The 20516-nt window shown below is 37.4% G+C and overlaps 1 protein-coding gene across 3 annotated transcripts in view; it reads left to right on the top strand.

Moving 5' to 3' along the window:
* Window positions 1-6118: 6118 nt before the first annotated feature.
* The window catches only part of agrn (agrin), a 261211-nt gene continuing 246813 nt past the window's right edge, over window positions 6119-20516 (top strand). For all 3 annotated transcript variants that reach the window (XM_058764050.1, XM_058764049.1, XM_058764048.1), the window contains exons 1-2: window positions 6119-6558; window positions 7634-7895. In XM_058764050.1, coding sequence (XP_058620033.1) covers window positions 6358-6558; window positions 7634-7895 — 463 coding nt within the window. In that variant the 5' untranslated portion in view covers window positions 6119-6357. The remainder of the gene's footprint in view (window positions 6559-7633; window positions 7896-20516) is intronic.

Below are 20516 nucleotides of genomic sequence, written 5' to 3'. Positions count from 1 at the left end.
TTGGCTTAACTCTAATTTTCTGAAACTAAATATGGAAAAACCGAGATCATCATCATTGGTACTCCTGCACTTACCACCAAAGTTCCGCTGACTTTACTTGTGATATTACTGGCACTCTAATCACTCCATCTAGTATCGTCAGAAATCTCGGTGTTATGTTTGACCCATCTCTTTCATTTCAGTATCATATTAACTCTCTCTCTAAATTGGCATTTTTCACTTACAACGAATTGTCCAGCTCCGTCCTTTCATAAGTACCAAAGATGCAGAAACTCTCATTCACGCTTTTGTCTCATCTCGTCTCGATTACTGTAATGCCCTCTTCATTGGCTTGCCAGCTACCACTATTGCTAGATTACAGTATATTCAAAACTCAGCCGCCAGATTCTCACCGCACCAAGCGTTCAGCCCACATCACCCCTATTCTAGCTGATCTGCACTGGCTACCAGTGGCCTATCGCATCAAGTTTAAAATTATCCTGCTTACTTTTAAAGCCTTGAATGGTCTGGCTCCTTACTATCTCTGCAATCTGCTCCACCCTATTCTCCACCACGTTCATTGCGGTCCTCTGATTCTCGCCTTCTCACCATCCCTCGATATCGCCTCTCTTCCATGGGGGCAGATCGTTCAGTGTTGTTGCCCCTAAATTATGGAACTCTCTACCCAGATCACTCTGTCTTGCCAATAGCCTGTCTGAATTTAAATCGCTGCTCAAAACTCACTTGTTTTCAGAATGTTATCTTTCTTAGTTAACCTCTGTTTACTTTGTTTTATGTTGTATATTACTCTTTGGATTTCTGATGTTGTTTTCTTTCTGTTTATTGTTCGATGTTTTCCTCCCATTTCTGATGTTTATTGTAAAGTGTCCTTGAGCTCTGGAAAGGCGCTATATAAATAAAACTTATTATGGAATGCAAATCTTCTGCATGCATGAAATACCTGGATGGCCTACAGTACACTATATTTGGGAAAATCATAAGTATATAGTACAACAGAACACACAATATTGTAGAACAGTAAGCCATACATACTATTTTCTTCAAAAAGAAAACTCGGGAATGCAGTAGTGTGCCAGTACTTAATTGCCTCATTGATTTGACTTGTTTTGTGCAGGCCACATGGTCAGTCTGGCCCAAATGCCCTCCAGACCACAATGTATCCAGATGGCCTGTGTTTGTCTGTTTGTTTAGTGCACTGAGAGACCACAGAAAATACTGCATCTCTACTCAAACCAATCAAACACAGAAGACCCGAGCAGGGCTTTTTTTTTTTTTTTTTGATGCACTGAATGTGGTAATTTGCTAGGGAAATAATTGAGGGAGAAATTCCTGCCAAGCAAACAGTCTTACACCAGGTGTGAGAAACTGCTTCCTGTTTAGACTTGACACCTCCATGCACAACAACATCTGGCCATAAGCTGCCATCGTTGTGTGTTCCCTCTTGGTGTTTGGCTTGCAGTACTTGGCTCTGTGTGACACAATGAAGGATTGAAACACACAGCTATTTTTTCAATGATCTGTGGCTTCATTTATCACAATAAAGTGGTCAACTTTGGCCAATGCTTTGATTCCTGTTCAGCACATTGTGTTGCTAGGCTGGAATACAACTTTTAGCCATATTTATTTACAGTCAAGAGCTAGCTGCAGAAAATCAACGGCAGTTACAGATTTTACAGAATTTTGCTTATATGATGTGTACAGACTCTGATTTTTTATAGTGCTACTTAAGGTTGAAAAGGGCTCTTTTAAGGTTCCTCAAAAATATGGTCTTTTAAAAGCTATTCAGGTTCTATGAGAAACCAAAAAAAAAGTTCTTCTGTGGCATTTGTGACCTTTTGGAACCTTTATTTTTAAGAGTGTGTGTCTGATCTCTCTTGGTCATTTTGATTCAGTACAGACCACCTGGACTTTTACATACTTTGCAAGTTTACATATGGCTTTCATTCAGTGTAACAGTGACATATAGTGCTATTGGCAGGGCATATTGCTGTGATCCAGATGTCACACGTCTTCTTAGTGAGCTGTTGACTGGCATTATCACAGCGTTGGCACTGCGGGGTTGTTTTTCTGTGGCACGTCAAAGAGATTCTGGGTCGCTCACAGCTTGTTGTCAGAATGGTCAAAATATCATGTTTCACTTTCAGCTGACAGACAGTGTGTTGCTGAGATGTTTGGAGAGAACTGAAGGATTCAAATGAAAAATAAGGATGTGATTTTATTGTCTGTACGAGGCAGTTGCGTGCAGAGAGAAGAATTGGAGACCACACATGGGAACAATCATGTGCTTGGCCAAAACTCTTTATGGCTTACACTAGTCTTCACAAAAATACACAATCTTTGTAATATTTAGGAGTTGAAAGCAAAGAGTGGCTTTAAAATAGAACCCACAAAGCTTTTAAAAATCCCTAAATTAAATAAATAGACATCTGACAGACATTAATGCAGGTACAACACACACAAGGAACAAACCGTAGGCAATTTTAGAAATGAGACTGAAGAGTTTCACATTTTATTTTTTGACATTAAATAAATACCAAAATAATCAGAGAAAATATATATTAAAATATACAGTATTTTAGAAGATAGATTTAATTCTGTAAATGTGTAGACAATGTATTAATTTATCCTGTTGCTTTTTAAACCATTTGGTCCATTTATTGTTATTTTATTTCATTTTCCTATAAGCACTAAAGTGCTTCAGCAATTTTGTGATCCTTCACAGTCATGTTAATAAATCGATGCAGACTCTTGAATTATTATGCTTTCTATTTCAAAACAATGGCAAAACAGAAAGCTCTTCTGAGTAACCCTGTTTATGCATGTATGTTTTGTAAGAACTGTTTGAATGAAGAGGCCTTTGGTAATAAAATGCGTTTCCAATAGCCCGTAGTCCAAACACTGCAGCTGTACGTGATTCGGCAAGATCTACTGCATCTCCTTCATCACAAGCCATGAATTGTTTTCATTTTTTGCACATTAACCCACATTACAATCAATCACCGTTCTTGTGAATAAAGTAAAAATCCCCTATCTTAGCGTAGCGACAAGTGGGAATGCCACCAGGGAGCTTAGGAAGCAAAATCCAAATAATAAATGACTAAAGGGAATATCGCTAAACTGAATTTAAAACAATAATTGCATCCGTCAAGCCGATTATGCTTTGACTGGCACAGTGCTGAAGAAAACGTCTCCTCTGGGTGAGCTTGTTAATACTCAGTTTTTTTTTATTTTCAAAACCTTTTGTGGTGACATATTTGTGGGCAGGAGCGAGTTGTTGTTGTGATGTTAAAAGCTCTCAAGCTGAGACAGAGACACCAATGGTTTATGTTACCTGAATTTCAACAGTGGTGTCTGCGGCTTACGGTGTGAGTCTTTTGCTTTCACATTAATCCACAGGCAGTATTACTCTCTTCACATTGTGAAGTGCAGCAATAGTTCTCCAGAAATGTTGAACTCCTACGCTTGTTTCAAAGTAGATGGAGTGATTTCACTTGGGTGATTTTTCAGTTTGAATGATATTTCTCAAATGAGCTTGACTGTAATGGGCTTTATGTGGGCTGACTTCATTATGTTACAAGAAAGTGAACGAGCGAGGGAGTGGGTGGGTATATAGGACTCCAGTCTTAGCTGAATAGGATGAGATTTGTTTTATTGGTTGTATAAAAACTCATAGCCACCTAAAGGAATAGTTCACTCAAAAATGAAAATTTGCTGAAAAGTTACTCACCCTCAGGCCATCCAAGATGTAGATGAGTTTTTTAAATTTAGCAATACATCACTTGCTCACCAGTGGATCCTCTGCAGTGAATGGGTGCCGTCAGAATGAGAGCCCAAAGAGCTGATAAAAACATCACAATAATTCACAAATAGCCTGACTAGCCTCAACTGATGTCTTGTGAAGTGAACATCTGTGTCTTCAAACCATTGCTTCCAGCTAAAATAGGAGTCCCCTGTTCATAATATTGCTTCCTCCGGTGAAAAAGTAATCTGATTTTAGGATCATGCAACTGTTTGAACATGGAAGAAAGGTGGTTATACTTCAGCTTGGAGAGCCTGTGAAGTTGATTACATTAATACTGTATTAAAATGTTAAGTTACCTACAGTGTATAAAAATATCCAGCAGCTGTCTGATGTAATAATTCACACCTTTGTTAAGCATTGGCAATAACAGAACCATTTCTCAAATCACAAACCTGTATTTTAAATAATCTTTTAAAAACTATTGGTATTGTGGTGTAAGAATTAAGGGCCAGGACATGGTGCCATTAAAATGAGAGTATTCCTACAAATATATCAGTGCAACCACAGATTCCACGCCCTGTCATTTTCCAGGAATAGATGGACGGGTAGTGAAATTACAGCTTTTGAAAGGGTGGAAATTTATGCACTGTCAGTTTAGAACTGGGAGCGACTGTAAGGGTTTTATCGGCTGTGTGTGTCAGAATGATGTTCGTATTAGTAACATCGTTACTCATCGCCCTCTCTAGATGTTAAGATGAAAGTTGGTACAACTATTTGTGTTAAGGTTAAATGTTTTTGTTTGGTTGGTTATGCTGTGCTTTACAGTGCATTTTGCAGTGTACTGTAATTGCATGAGTAATTACCAAGTAATTTGAATGAACAACATGAGCTTAATATGTAATTTTTGGATGGGACTGCTTGTAATTGCATAGTTCTTATTACAACACTTGAAAGGAGAACCCACTTAACCTGGAATGCTGGCCAAATTTGAAAATTTGACCTCATAATGCTTATTTTAATTTCTCTTACAACAACATCGGGAGGGAAAAAAGTGTATAAAATTTGTAGTATATATATTGTGTGTGTGTGTATATATTTAGTGTTGTCAAATGATCAATCGCGATTAATCGCATCCAAAATAAAAGTTTTTGTTTACATTATATATGTATGTGTACTGTGTATATTTATTATGTATATAAAAATACAAACACATACGGTATATATTTTGAAAATATTTACACGTTTATACATTTATATATTCATATTCTAATATTTTATATTATATATAAATATATTTAATATATAAACATAACATATTTTTCTTAAATAAATACATGCATGTGTTTGTATTTATATATACATAATAAATACACAAAATATACACACATATATTATGTAAACAAACACTTTTATTATGGATGTTTGACAGGACTAATATATATATATATATATATATATATATATATATTATATTATATTATATATTTATGTATATGTGTGTGTGTGTATATATATATATATATATATATATGTTTTTTTGTTTTGTTTTTTACTTATACTTGGTATTAATATTTTTTTGTAACACTTTAGTATAGGGACTAGTTCACTATTAACTAGTTGTTTATTAGCGTCTATTATTAACATATTGGCTGTTTATTAACAATTATAAAACACATATTCTGCATGACCATGTTCTACATCCCAGGCCAATGCCTAAACTTAACAACTACCTTATTAAGTGATAATAAGCAGCAAATTAGGAGTTTATTGAGGCAAATGTTGTAGTTAATGGTATGTTAATAGCGTGAATTGGACCTTAAAATCAAATGTGACTCCCCCCCTCCCTTTTTTTTTGGGCTAATAGGTTTGTACATATGGACTACAACTACCACAATAACGTGAGTGCCGTTGTAGTCTTAATAGCATTGTTAGCAGGCTTTTTTTAAGCGGCTGTAAAGTTCACTTTTGAAGTGTGACTAAGTATGTTGTAGAACAAAACTTGAAATGAAAATAAAAATAATATTATCCTCAGAATTCAATTCTTAATTTACTCATAAATCTGGTGGAAATCCAACCAGTAGCTTTAAAATGCTAATTATTTTAGAGGTTTTAAGACTACAAACTGAACTTCTCTGTATGTTCATACGAGTCTAAATGAAAAGATCATTATTAGTTGAAAGTTTTTTTCACTCACTCTATCTGTAATCCTCTGGACCGGTTCATTTGTCCGAATTGACACAATCTCTCCAAGGGGTGGCGTTTCACACCCGCTTCTCACCAGCGCGCTTCAAATCACCCCCTCCGTCGCTCTTATCAGCAATTCAGATTGCATGCAAATGCCCTGAGAAAGGAGCGTCATTCTGAAAGGACAGCGAGCGTGCGCACGAGGGGGGTGAGCAGAGGCATTCCTCGTTCCTCTCTCTATTCTTCTCTGTCTGCCGGCTGATGCTCGCGCGTTCACTCAGCGCAGATATGAGCGCAGATCGCAGTGAAGTTTAAAGAAGACAGAGAGCAGCGCGCGGTCGGATTATTATTTACATCAAACTTGCTGCAGAACTCGTCCGGCGTTTGCATTGAGAGTTCTTAACTTTCTCTTTTATCCGTTTGGTTTGACCATGGGCTCTTTTCGCAAAAAGGCGTTTTATTGGTCCGTTTGGTCGTTTGCTGTTGTTTTTGTGCTTTTGAGTCAGCGTTGTCATGGAAGTTGTTCAGAAAAGGAGCTGGAAAAACGAGAAGAAGAGGCGAATATAGTTTTAACCGGGACTGTAGAGGAGATCTTGAACATGGACCCGGTGCACAACACTTACTCCTGCAAGGTAAGACTTTGCGCACCAGACACTCTTCAAATGCATCAAAGCGAAAGTAAAAAAGGTAAATATGTACTTCATAACATTGTATTACAAGTCTAAGCTTATACGTTAATGGTTACTGTGCAACTATGTTGCAATGTATATCACCTGTTAGACATATAGACGAAAGCTACCAGCCCAGTATTTGAGTTGTCCTGGTCTGAAACTCGCAGCATATCATGGGAACATGTATAATGCTGTCTAAATGGGCAACTCAGTGGGTTTTGAGTCTAATAAATCATGAACACCGAGTAGCTGCAACCACATAAAAATGCATATAATTGTAAATAAAAGAGACTTGTTTAAATCTCGTCCTAATGGGTTTTTGTAATGTGTGAACATTGGTTTTGCTCAGTTGATGAAAAATGTCCACAGTCCTACTTTGATCCACCTGTAATTTGATATTTCATACACAAGGAACCTGAACAGCCTTTGCAGTGACTTGATGTCCTTTCAAGCTCTATTAGTACTTCAGGTTCAATTATCTGCAATTATCATGTAATCATGGGCTTACTTTGTTAGAAGTAACTGAATGCGGTCACGTATATCAAAGTCTTGAAGAAACTAATCACTAGGACATAAAAAGTGTGAAAAGAAGTGTAATCTGAAATTGCAGCTCTTCCTACCATCGTTTCATTGTGTTATAGAAGAGATATGACACTGCAAAGCTTAGTCGGTAAAGTCTGATACTAATAATAAAAAAAAAAGCTTAAAAAAATATCATAAACATAGCAATTTGACATCTGACCAGTTCACAAGAATTTACATAAATTTGATATGTGACCTTGGAATAACATAGAATCATATCTTTCCTATTCATTTCACATCATAGGTTTTTTTTTTAAATATATATTTTCAATGTGGTCTCACACTTTTGGACCACCACTGAGGCATATATGAATCAGAAATGCATTGTAAGTGTAGTGCAGAGTTAGATTGCAGAGTCTTATGCAACTGGCGGTAGGTGGCTGCTTTGGAATGTGCATGAAAGTGACCTTGATCTTGTTTTCTTAATCTCATGTTGTCTTTCCCCTGTCTGAAGGTAAGGGTATGGCGTTACCTAAAAGGCAAGACCATGGTGAACGGAGAGGTGCTGCTTGATGGAGGAAACAAGGTGATGATTGGCGGTTTCGGAGATCCTCATATTTGCGACAATCAGGTGGCCACCGGAGATACGCGCATTTTCTTTGTCAACCTGTTCCCTGAGTACATGTGGCCGAGCCACAAGAATGAACTGATGCTCAACTCGAGCCTGATGAGGATTACTCTCCGCAACTTGGAAGAGGTGGAGCACTGCGTTGAAGGTAAAAAACACTTTCCTGATTCAGCATAAAGCTGTAACTCACATCTTCTGGCCGTGTAGAGATTTGAGAGTTAGAAAGCTCCCGTGGTGGTGATGGCGGTGCTGATTGCAAAAGCAGGTGGTGTTTTCTGCTCTAACTGCATCTTTATTTTACCTAATGAAGCGGCTCGCATTTTGTGACATTACATTAACCATTTACATTATATTAATACAGCAGTCATAGCGTTCCAAATGAAACTTTTTACCAGTTTTTTTTGTTCTTCTCTCAACTTTTTTGTTAGCTGGCAATGCTTATTGAATTTCTTGGGCCCCGGGGCCTTAAAAGCAAAGCATATCATGTGCACCGTCACTAGCAATCAGCCACTGACAGTCAGTGCTCTCGAAGGAGGGTGTGTCTGTTCGCTAACTGAGCACCTCCAGGGCCTTTGACTAATCTGAGTGAAAGTCCAAACCTCTACCTTTCCTTGAGGGAAATCATTTATAGAGTTAGAGTGGAGATACTAAAACATAACCGCATAGCTTCAAGCTGTAGGTCCCCTCACAAGGGCCCCTGTATCTGTATTATGATGGCAGTCACTGCTTATTTCCACCTTCTCAAAGCCAGACCGTCAGAGCAATGTTTGTCTCTGTGGGAAAGAACAGTTGAATGAATAAGACCAGACTGATGTCCAGACTTCTGTGTCTTTTCAAAGTGCTTTTGGTTTATTAATGTAAATGCGAAATAGTGGTTGTCCTTCTACTATAAATGGTGAGTTACTTTTTCCATTTTGTAAATCAGCAGTGCTTGTAGTTTAATCCTGTTTAGTGTTCTACAATGCTGGCAGCCGTACAAGCAGAGAAAATACATATTAGTCTGGAATACAACAGAGCACTTGAAGCTAACATCACTCTTACAGGTCTAATCGATTCTGTTAATCGGCACTCTACATCCTCTCTGTTTGGCAGGTTGAATTGTCTAGACTTTTGAATATTGACATCAAGTCTGGTCCAGTTTTCAGCTTTTTCTGGCTGAGAATCAACCACTTTAATAGGAAGAGATAGCTTGATTGACGTTTTTAAAAGTTTGAAACCATGGTTAGTGGTGTTTTTATGTGTCATTTAGGGACAAACATCTGAAGTAGTTCACATTTATTCAGTTAACAACACTAAAGTGTTGGTTAAACTCTTTGAAAATACTCTAAAACATAGCAGAAGTGTGATCAGAATAAAAAGTATCAAGTGTTGATTATTTTGCACACATAACTCAGAAAGCATCAAATATACAGTTTTGTTTGAGAAGATTTTTTGAGTAGATTCAGTTTACTTCCTGGTTAGTGTTAATGGATAATTCTGTCCCTCCATTGAAATTCTATTACACCAAAATTTTAAGGTTTCAAAAAGCTCACAAGGCTTTTATTCACAAGGACATTGACCAGCTCACACATAGTGCACATTAAATATTGTCAATGGAAGCTCAAACTTGTTTTTGTTTAACGTGAGAATCAGTGAAGTCTGTTCTTACGCGACAACAGTTGAGCTTCTGTTTCTTATAGAATTCTTATTTTTTGGTGAACTGCACCTTCAAGTAACCCAAACTGATTGGTCCTTGGTATATGAAGCACATACCAGCCATATTTGTGTCCAACATGAGACTACATGGCAGGTGACTCACGAGCCCTCATTGGTTTCTAGTGCTCAATAGAATCAAACACAAATCAGAACAATTTTCCTTCAGGGCACAAAATGTCTTTTTTTTCTTCATTCTCTACTTTTTAGTGCTGTGCTTTTTTGGCACAAGCCACTGCTGAGGAGAGACTGTCTTTTTTGAGGCTGCTAAAGTCTTAAAAGGTTTGATGAGGGGGCAATTTAGCAGAGTACCGTATTTTGCATTCGCACATAGAGAGCTAAGTGTAAGGCCACTGAAAATAAACGCTACTCTGGCTAATGAGAGGCCATGTGCTTCATTTAACAAATGTGATTCTTTTTATATTGTAATAGGATTGGATCTCATTTTGCACACAAGATGCTCAAGTATACGCTACAAATAGCAAACAGCTGTGCTCAGAATGGCCAACGGTTTTGTTACAGCTTGCGAATTCTAATTCTGAATCTATAAACAGAGACTGTGTACTTCAAAACATTCAGAAACAGAGATTCTGACCTTGCTTTTGACATGGTTAGGCAAGTATACTATAAACCAGGCCTTGAATGAAAAAAGTACTGCCCTGAAGGCTGAGTGACTTGGAATGGTGCCTAATGGTGTTCGTTTTGTCTTGGCTAAACTGATTTGGGAATTTGATGTTATCCATCAATTATTTAATAAAGCATGACCTTTTACTGAAGTTTATTTTTTTCTTTCCTTTGTCACTGCTTAGTATTAGACCTACAGCAAAAAAAGAGCGTGTGAGGTGGAAAGAACAAGATCGTACCTGCCAGCCTGTTGAGTGTATCCTCTCCTCTCTCCTCACCTCTGACAGGTTAGATAGCACTGAGAAATGAAGAGATTCCTAGCTGAAGTTTAGAATACTGCCGTCAAAGCCAACGTTTTCTTAAGGGGGTAAAAAGCGCTGTTTATAATGACAAGGGTGAAATGTGATAACAAGAGAACGCAACAAGAAATTCTTGATACAAGTGTAGACTGGAACGCTTATAGGAGAGGCCTAGAGGCGTCAAGTTCTCACTCCCACCCTGTTTGCTCTTTGCTGAAACAGACCACTTGTGTTGTTATGTGTAAAAGCACTTGGGTTAATACGTTCATCTGGCAAAAATACACCAAATGCATTTGTGGAACTTGAAATGAGATGTTTAGAAGAATGTCTGAGCTGCTGTTTTCCATACAATGAAAGGGATTGCTGTCAAGCGAGACTTCAGTCTGTTCCTCACACAAACTATCTTGGAATATAGCGCACAAGTCATATTGACCACTTATGATAGTTTTATGATGCTTGCTTTTTTGCCCTTTTGGAGCTTGATGGTCCCTTTCATTGAATGGAATGGCTGGACTTCTTTTTAATGGAAAAAAAATAGAAAGCCAAACAGGTGTCGATTGACATGAATGTGAGTAAATGGTTTTTAAATCTTTTAAATCTTGTTTTATTCCACAGTTGGAATTGGAGGTTCAGAAGTCCAGTGGTTGAATCTGGAAATCTGTAAGCAGAGATTTTGGCATTGTTTGTTAAATCAACAAATCAAGTGTTCTCCTTTCTCTGAAGTTGGCATGTGCGAACATGCTGCTTTTTAATGTTTCTCTGACTTTGTTTGCGTATGTAGACGCTAATTCATTAAATGCCAAACTACATAATAGTGGAAGCTTGCGTTGTACTGGAGGATAATCGTTCAAACCAAAGTGGTCCTGTTTCAAACCGTTGTGATTCCTTGCATTTCTGATCTCTGAATAGAGTGAATTAAGCCAGACTAACTATGAAAAAGAACAGCTGGAAAGCAAAAGAAAGTTGGATAGAAAAATATGTTATGGCTTCATGTGTTAAGCATTGCAGCAGCTTTTGAACCTGAGGAAGAAGTGATGAAACTTAAGCAAAGAGAATGAAAGCATGAAGAAGCTTGATTTATAGTTGCAATGAGAAGTCAGATTCCTTTTGGTGAATCTTTTCAGGTGTTACTCAAAAGTGTTTCCAAAAGTCATTAAATGAAGCATTGTGGTTTCATATGTTGAGTTCATTACTGATATTATTACAAAAATCATTGTTATCATTCTTCATGTTCCAAAATTTTTTTGATACAGTAATTTTTAATTATTAAAATTCATAATTAATAATTTCAATGATAATCTCAAATAATAATCTCAAAACCAAATCCACCCTTTACAAACCAAATCATTAAAAAATTGGTTCAAAAGAATGATTGATTTATGAATAAGTTAATGTTAATAAACTGATGTTAGAATCTCTTACCTGCTGTCATTTTTATTAAGTGTGTATATTTCACATCAACACTGGATGCTCAATCAAATCCCTCCTCATTTTGCATCAATATATTTGGTTACATGCACACATTTTTCTAAACTGGAATTAATCCAATACAATACATGCTTCATTTTTATTTTTTTTTCCTGTTGATCAGATTATTTCAGGTCTACACCATCCCTTTCAATCCAATTGAAATTTCATTTGATCAGCCGGATCATTTGAGGTGTTAACATAAAGAGTTTTTAGTCTGATTACTATCAATCTGATTATAAACAGATTTGGGTGCCTGTTAATGTAGCTAATGAACTGCAACATTGTCAATTTTCTTTTATTTTCTCTGATTTGTCCCTCTGTTTTCCGCCTGTCACCAGGGCAACATGGTTCAAGGGGCCCAGTTCAAGTTGAGTTTTAGCCTGAGGACAGAGAGTCCAGTGCTGGTGGTCTGTCGTGATAATGAGTGCAGGTCATCCAGTCTAACTCTCTGGATTGAGTGTGTGTGTGTGGCAGGTTTGGGAATGAGAGTAGCAGGTCTTTGGGCGCACTTCCCTTTTATTCTGGCTGTTTGTGTAAGGAGGAGGCCTGGCGTGCCTCTGATTCCACATTGCACGAAGGTCAGCCCGTCTGCACTCAGCCCCGAGCAGGTAATGATTAATAGATTGAGCATAATTGAGGTGAAGGACTTCCTCCACCCCTTGTTAATGGTCTTAGGATGAGACTCATTGGAGAAGGGCCCTCTCAGAAAGGGGCTTTATTAAAAAAATCACCCCTGTGTTATTTCAGGCTGATCTCCCTGAGCCAGACTTTAGCCCAGGGATTTCCAAATGTGTTTTATGAGATTTGGGAGACCAGTCATCAGTGAATGGAGCTGAAACCCTGTAGGCACCATAACACAAGTATCCAGGGGCCGAATGATCTATAGGAAATGGCTGGGATGCGTCACCGAATGGCTGTTTGTAATAGAGCGATTCTAGCTGCGCGTGTAGATGACTAGTCTGAACAGGAAGCGGATTAAGGTTTGTAGATGCCAGAATTAGTATCTCATTTTTCTCTCAGGTTATTTAGTCTGTAATTATAGCTTTGAAGTTTTCTTAAATGCAAAGAGAACTTTGGTCTCCAATGAGGCCTTCTATAGGCTCATCACTTTATTTCATCTGTCTGTGCACAAGCACTTCTTTGTCTGGGTAGTCATGGGAAGGTGTTTTTTGGTAGGATGATTTCCAGCATGTTGTGTCGCTGGGACTTTCTCTGTGGAACATGATTAGAAAACGGATTGACTGAGAGGCTAGAGAAACTGACAGCAAAAAGATAACTCAAGTAAGGAGGACGGACCGAAGGCTGAGAATTATACCTGTTAGAGTTTCCCAAGTTATTACATTTTAAGATTTTAATTAAACCCTGAAACCTCCACACTTGCTCGGAATACTAATTAAGCTTTGGGAATGAGAAAGCTGTGAAACAAAGGGATAAGAGTGTTTTGCAGCCCTCTGCTCACCTCTCTTTTCACTTTAAATTCTCCTCCTTCCTGTAGAAAGGACAAGAGTTTGTCTTGGCACCAAGTTTGAGTCCGTGTCTGGTTTAATCTCTTCAGCAGACATCATTGTTTAAGCAACACATGTCGACAGTCTCAAAGTCAGATTTATTTCATTACGCAGAGTTCGAAAATGTGAGGAATTCCATGTTAGATCTGTTCGATTTTGAGTCAGAGAGAGGCAACTGCATTTTTATTGACCGTTAAGTATTTATTTTTGCCGTGTTACCTCTACAGGTATGCAGGATGTTTTTTTTTCTTAAATATTTTTTAAAAGTAACATTTACATAAATTTATAGTAGTTATTTATATTGGATTTTTTTTTTTTTGAGGAAATAATTTCAAAAACATTTTGAATTTGGCCTTTTTTTTGGGCAGCTTTGTGCAAGTTTTACTTTCAAAAATCTTGCTTTATTTTTTTTAACTTAAGATCTTGGTTGTGGGTAAAAAAAATAAAAATGAAATGTAAAGAGTCTGTACCTGCTACTTCTGTCCTGTGTGGTAGAGGTTTGTTAGTACTTTTTAGAAACATGGTTGAGTGCTTCTTGTGAGGAGGAAACACTCAGTTGGTCACTGAGTTCTCAAGAGTTAGATGGGCAATAGACTGGAAAACCCCTCGCATACCAGACACAATGGGTAGAATGGATAGGGAGACTTCACATGTTATAGATTCCTTGAGATCTGTGTCAACTTTTCAGACGGGTCTAAATGTGAAGCAATAGACAGCTGCTGCGGTTAATGCGGCTAATCCATCACCATTCACTGTTATAGCTAGAGATTCATCTGGCACCACTGAGACGTGTTATCATTTAGTCACGTTTAGTCATTGGACGCTGTTTTAACTCACACTTTGTTGTTGTTAAGCTTGTTTTTATTGATCGTTCTATATGACCTTAAGATCTCAAGAGACTAAAGAAAGTTTCATCACCTTCTTATTTCAGGCATTAGCACTGATTGAATGAAATTTGAGAGCTCATTTTTTAAAAGGCACTAGCAAGTGCTGAGGTTGAGGAAAACTTAAATTCCTTTTTCATTAGACACTGGAACCTGCTATAGACTATGATTCCTATTTAAGCTTGACTTTAATGTCAGGGTCCAGTGAAAATGAGTTCTGCACTGACGGTGTGGAAAACGCATTGCTAATTGAATGGTCATGGTGTCAAACTTTTGGAAGAAAAAAAGCCTTCCAATAGGTAGATGAAAGCAGGGCTGTCATGGATGAGACAGTTTCTTGAACCAGATATTGTCTCTCTGAAATTAATTTCTATAGGCAAATTAAGATTTTTGAAAAGAAAACAGCTGCGTTTCTATTACCCTTCAAATTGCGCAAATTGAAATTGCGAATTGAAAATACACAAATGGAAACGCCAATATCGCAAAAACTCCCGTATATCGCCCAAAAAAAAATGTTTATGCTCGCATGAGGCCATTTCACAGTAGTTTTTTATCGACATTTATAAAATATCGCAAAGGTTTTGCGCATATTTGTAATAGAAATGCACCTATTATTTTGCAACACCCTGGTCATTTCTCAAACTCAATGCATTTTTAAATTAAAAAAACACCTAAAAGAAACCAAACAAATTTTTTAGTTTTCAATGTTTTGAGGACATCTCTGATGGAAAATCCACTTGTAGCTGGTTTCTTTTTGGCCATAGCTGGTGCTAGTTGATCATTAGCTGGTTCAAACTGGATATAACCATTTTAGACTAGCTATTAACAATTTTGGACCAGATTTGACCAGCTGGTCAGAACTGCTTTCTTGATGGTCTTGGAACACCATGTTCCAAAATCTAGCTGGACTCTTTTAAGATGGTAGCTGGTTGGTTGCTGATTCAAGATGGTCTACCATTCTGGCCCAGCTAGAGATTCCAGTTTAAGCTGGATTTTCCATCAGAATTTGAAGCTATAGCACACAGGACAACCACCTGTCCAGCTAAATGGTGGTCAAGAGTTCACTCAGGGCTATACAATCCACTTTTACAGTTTGTTTGTTGAGTGAAGTAACCCGTGACGGAGGGGGTTCGGTGCCGTTTCGTTTGCCCCTGCTGGAATGTCAGTAGTTATAAGGTGTAAAGCACAAAGAGCACACAAAAGCCCAAATAACACATGCTAATGGAGTGTGTGCGATGTGTGCCTTCCTTGAAAAGGAAGAATCCATTCATATGGGCCAGCATCAGCATGAAATTGTCCTGCACTGACCTGGCATTGGTAAATCATTAAACTGGAGCTGCATTGCTGGTTTTCTGTTCTTCTAAGTGTACTTGAAAGGTCACGGAGGAACCTGTGCTGCTTAAATCTACAGCTGATCCTCCCACATGCCCCCCCCCCCCTCTTCAAGTTATCCCAGACTTGTCTATCACAGGATGTTAATGTCTTTTTGTTTGATATCGCATGGTCGCTTCCTTGGGGATGTTGGGATACAACCCTTTCCTGTTCTCTTTTACCTCCTCTTCATCATTCTCGTCTAGCTTGTTTCCTGCTGGTAGCATCTTGTTCTATTTTCAGCTCATTTCGTTCTCATAATGGGTTCCTCTCATGATCTGCCCGACATCGGGGCCATCGAAAGCTGAATGACTTCGATATGTTTGACCGTTAAAGATAAATGTTTAATGCGTGCGAAACAGTAGCTCTTGGAAAGTGAGGTAGATGAGCCCCAAGCTTTCCCACAGTCCTCCGTATTACAGAGCTCTGTAGAGCATACCTGTAATTACACTGGAATCTGGCCTGTAAAGCTGCCAGTGTAATAACCACCAGGTGCAGACCCGAGACCTGCTGCTGAGGTGCAGCAGACCCGACCTAATTCTCTACTCAAACATGTACTTATTAAACCCAACATGGAGTGTGAGAGGGAGTAGGTCTGTCTGTGTACACATCCTGTAATCTAAGATCTCCTCCAAACATTTTGGTTTTTATGTGGGTCAGTGACTTTTTTTTTTGTCTAAATCATTTTATTTATTTTTACAAATAGATTTAATTCATGCATAGAATAACATTCATATGCCTGCTATGTTGTATATGTTTTTAAATTAAAATGGGATCAGGTGATGCAGCAGTTATATCATAATGATGTCATATTGAAGAAAAGAAAATATAATCTGGCATAATCTTTTTTTAGTGTTATTTCTTAGAAAAAATATTTAACAAAAACTTTCAATGCCTATTAATATATGAATAGTATTTATGAATTAAAAACTAATTATTCACTACTGTTCAGAAGTTTGGGGTTAAGATGTTTTTTTTGTTTTTTTTTAAAGAAATTATTGCTTCTATTCAAACAGTAGAGATATTAATAATGTTACAAATGAATTTTATTTAAAAAATGCTGTTCTTTTGAACGTAAAAAAAAATATATATATATATATATATATATATATATATATATATATATATATATATATATATATATATATATATTAACAAGTCTGTTTTCAACATTGATAATAATAAGAAATGTTTCTTGAGCATCAAATCGGCATATTAAAATGATTTCTGAAGGATCATGTGACATTGAAGCCTGGAGTAATGATGCTTAAAACTCAGCTTTGCCATTACAGAAATAAATTATGTTTTAAAATATATGAAATTGTAATAATATTTCATATTACAGTGTTTACTGTATATTTGATTAAATAAATGCAGTCTTGGTGAGCACAAGATGCTTTTCAAAAACATAAAAAATCTTACCAACTCCAAACTTTTGAATGGTACATTACAAATATTTATAATCACATGCATTAATGGTTTATGTTGATTGTAAGTACTTGATGATTGCACTACATGACATTTTACTTTTCTTGAAATCAGTGAATCAATGTTTTACATGAGCACGTGCGATCCTACTTTAATACAAATTTGTAAGAACTGTGGCCGTTAATCTCTTGAAAGATTTTTCACTTTAGTCGTCATTGACCTCTATGTATTTTTAACATAAATTTAGCCACCTTGACTGAGCATATGTGAAAATCTCTTTGTTGTTAAGCAGTGCGCCACCCTGTTCCAGCGTTCTGGTCATCTGTGCTCTGCTGAAGGCCTCTTAAGTCAAGATATCTGTCTGGCTCAAATGAATTCGGCTGGTAATCCTGTTGTTTTAGCTAACAGTTGCAAGGAAGTGCTGGCTTTCCGAGGCAAACAGAGATATCTGACACAGGGCATCTCGGTTACGCACACACATAACTGCTAGCAGATATTTAAGACTTTGACACACAGTTTTAGGGACGTTCACGTCCACATCTCTTTCTTCCTCACTGTCCTTCTGGCTTTCCCTCTCGCTTTCTCACACACATGCCTATGAGAATGGCAGCCTGCTGTGCAGAGCTGTCAGTATCTGTAAACCAGTGGCCATGTGGAAGGAAAGGGCCTCATTACTACTCTGTCATTATGGAGCTGAGCATGCTGGAATGCTGCACGCTTCAAGTAAGACAGGTCTTGTAAAGAAGTTTTGGCCTTTGAAGTAAATAATTTGCTTATTGTTTCTGGGCTTGTAACACCCTTGTTCATAGTTTGCAGCTCGGCAATTATAAATGGCAGGGTTTTGGGAATTGTCAGTCACACAGAGGAAATGGTGCTTTGGAAATGTGGTTTTACTCAACAACATGAAATCAGAAATGACTCTGTGAACGATTCATCTGTAGAAAATAATGATGTATTCAAAAGTAGCATAATGTGTATCCATAATGTTTCATCAGTTTAATTCCTTGCATTTTCCCTTTTGTTTCAACCCTTCAGCCATTTATTTATTTATTTATTCATTTATTTATTTGAAAAAAGAAGGAAAATATGCATTAACCAAAATACAATATAACTTGAACCATATAAAGTTAAGAAACTTAAGTTCGGCTAAATGTTTCATTGTCCCTCCTTGTGTATACAATGTAATGTATTTATTTTAATTTTTTTTGTTTATATTTATTTATTGCTTCATTTTTATTTATTTCCTTATTATTATTATTTATTTAAGTTTTTTATATTTTGGCTGCAGAGAGTTTAGATTGACATGTCAGTGAGATTATTGGATAAAGAGTGGGAAGGAGGAAGGAGGAGGATGGGAAAGGAGGATAAAGGGTAAGGGGACAGAGAAACTGGAGCGAGGGAATGGGGCCAGCTCTTCTGCTGTGGTTTTTCAGCTCATGTTATGCATGCTGGGATGAAGTCATGGTGAGAGCAGCCAGAGACCTCTGCTCTGCTCTGCTCTCCACGGCTAGTGTTTTCTTTCCCTGCTTCTCTCACACACACCATCTGGCCAGCTGGAAGGAAGTGGTTTCTACAGGTGGGATATTCCTTTATCTCTTGCTTGCTCTGTGCCTTTTCCCTCAAGAGAGAGAGAGCAGGGAGGCCCTCAGACTCTCTGTGTTTGTATGTACACACTAACCACACACAGACAGAACTGGCACGCACACACACCGGCACATTTATTTATTATTTTAAACCCAGACGTTGACGGCCGAGAACAATGACTCCGATTGTCTTTCCTGAAATGAGTGTCTTCACGTCAGATTCGATCAGATTAAAAGCTTATCGGTTTGAACTACATCTGGAACGTGAAAGTGAAGTGTCAGTGGCCTACCCTGAGGGAATAGTTTTCTAAAAACATACCCGCAGAAGTTGAACTTCAGAGGCTCATAAACCAGTGGTTCACTGCTTAAAGAGAGAGTTTAAAATTCAGAAAATTCTGTCATTATTACTCACACTAATGTCATTCCAAACCCGTAAGACCTTCATTCATCTTCGGAACACAGATTGCTGAAAGTATAATTGTTGAATAAAGTTGTTATTTTTGTTTTCTTTGCACACAACAAATATTCTCGTAGCTTCATAACATTACGGTTGATCGACTGATGTCACATGGACTATATTAACCGTTCTGGGCCTTGAATGTGGTAGTTCCGTTGCTTTCTAAGAAACGTCAGAAAGCTCACGCATTTTATCAAAAATATACTTATTTGTGTTCCGAAGATGAATGACATGAGGGTGAGTAATTAATGGCAAAATTTTCATTTTGGGTGAACTATCTCTTAAATGCAGTGGTTGAGATTTTAAGGGGATAGTTCAACAAAAAAATAGCATTTCATGTTGTTCCTAATCCATTACTTTTAAATTTCCTGGTTACTTTTTTCCATGCAATTATGAAATTGAGACATCAAGTTTTCAAGCTTCAAAAATGACTCAAAAACACCATAAATATGCAATTGGAAGTCTATTTGATTTCAAGTAGATTCAAACCTGTGTGATTTGTAATTATTTGTGAAACACAAAAGTAAATATTTTGAAGAATTTGTAAAAGCCAAATGTCAATATTGTATAGAATTTCATTGTATGAATTGACATTTTTTGGGGGGGTGATCTACTGTATTGTTTTAAAGCGTCATTTGAGTATACAGGCACTGTATAAAATGGCTGTCTCAGTCTTATTTCCAGAATGCTTCATACTTTTTCTGGTTTCTCTGGGGGTGCTTTAAGAATAATGGGTTTAAAGATCAATTCTGATATTCTTTCAGCAAATGCATGAATCAGAATTTAATAGTGCAGAAAGATGAAACCAATTGGAATGAGCTCCGAGAGAAAAGTGAGATGAGTAAGAGAAAGCGAGTCATTTGCTGACTCATGTGTTGAAAGGTCTGAGTCATTTCATTAACTTCAAGGGGTGAAATGTGTTAAAAAGTGGCATTTGACAATATGCAATTTGGAGTATGTTAGAATATGACTCATATGAATAAACAAGATGCTTTCATATATTGCATTTTCAAATATTTATAATTTTACATGAAGCTTAGACGCCATGTCTGATAGGAAAGCATTTGTGCATTTATGTGAGACAAAGCTATGAAACGAGCTGTTAAGTATGATTTTGTGAAGTGTTTGGTAGGTCCAACTGGAATTTCTGTGGAATTCTCCTACTTCCCCTCTGGGCTTTAGGTGAGGTGGATAGAGACTAGTCCAGACCAATGCTATCTGTTACATCAACGTTTTTGTGTGGCTACGTGCATGTTAAGGACGCTGAAGTGTTTTATGAGAGTGCAGGTCAGATCCAGGACTGGTGAGGGAATGCGTCCATTCTTTAATGCTTATTTCCCAAAGTAGCAGCCCACCTGAGAGAGAGTGGAGATTGCTCGTCCTGGACTGACTACATTTTTCATTCATTCAGTTGACAGATCAGTTTGCCTAATATTTTATTTTAATATTTTTTTAT

The sequence above is a fragment of the Onychostoma macrolepis genome, chromosome 23, assembly GCF_012432095.1.
Source record: "Onychostoma macrolepis isolate SWU-2019 chromosome 23, ASM1243209v1, whole genome shotgun sequence".
Classification (NCBI taxonomy): domain Eukaryota; kingdom Metazoa; phylum Chordata; class Actinopteri; order Cypriniformes; family Cyprinidae; genus Onychostoma; species Onychostoma macrolepis.
The sequence above is the reverse complement of the archived record's forward strand: the minus strand, read 5'-3'. Positions and strand labels throughout refer to the sequence as shown.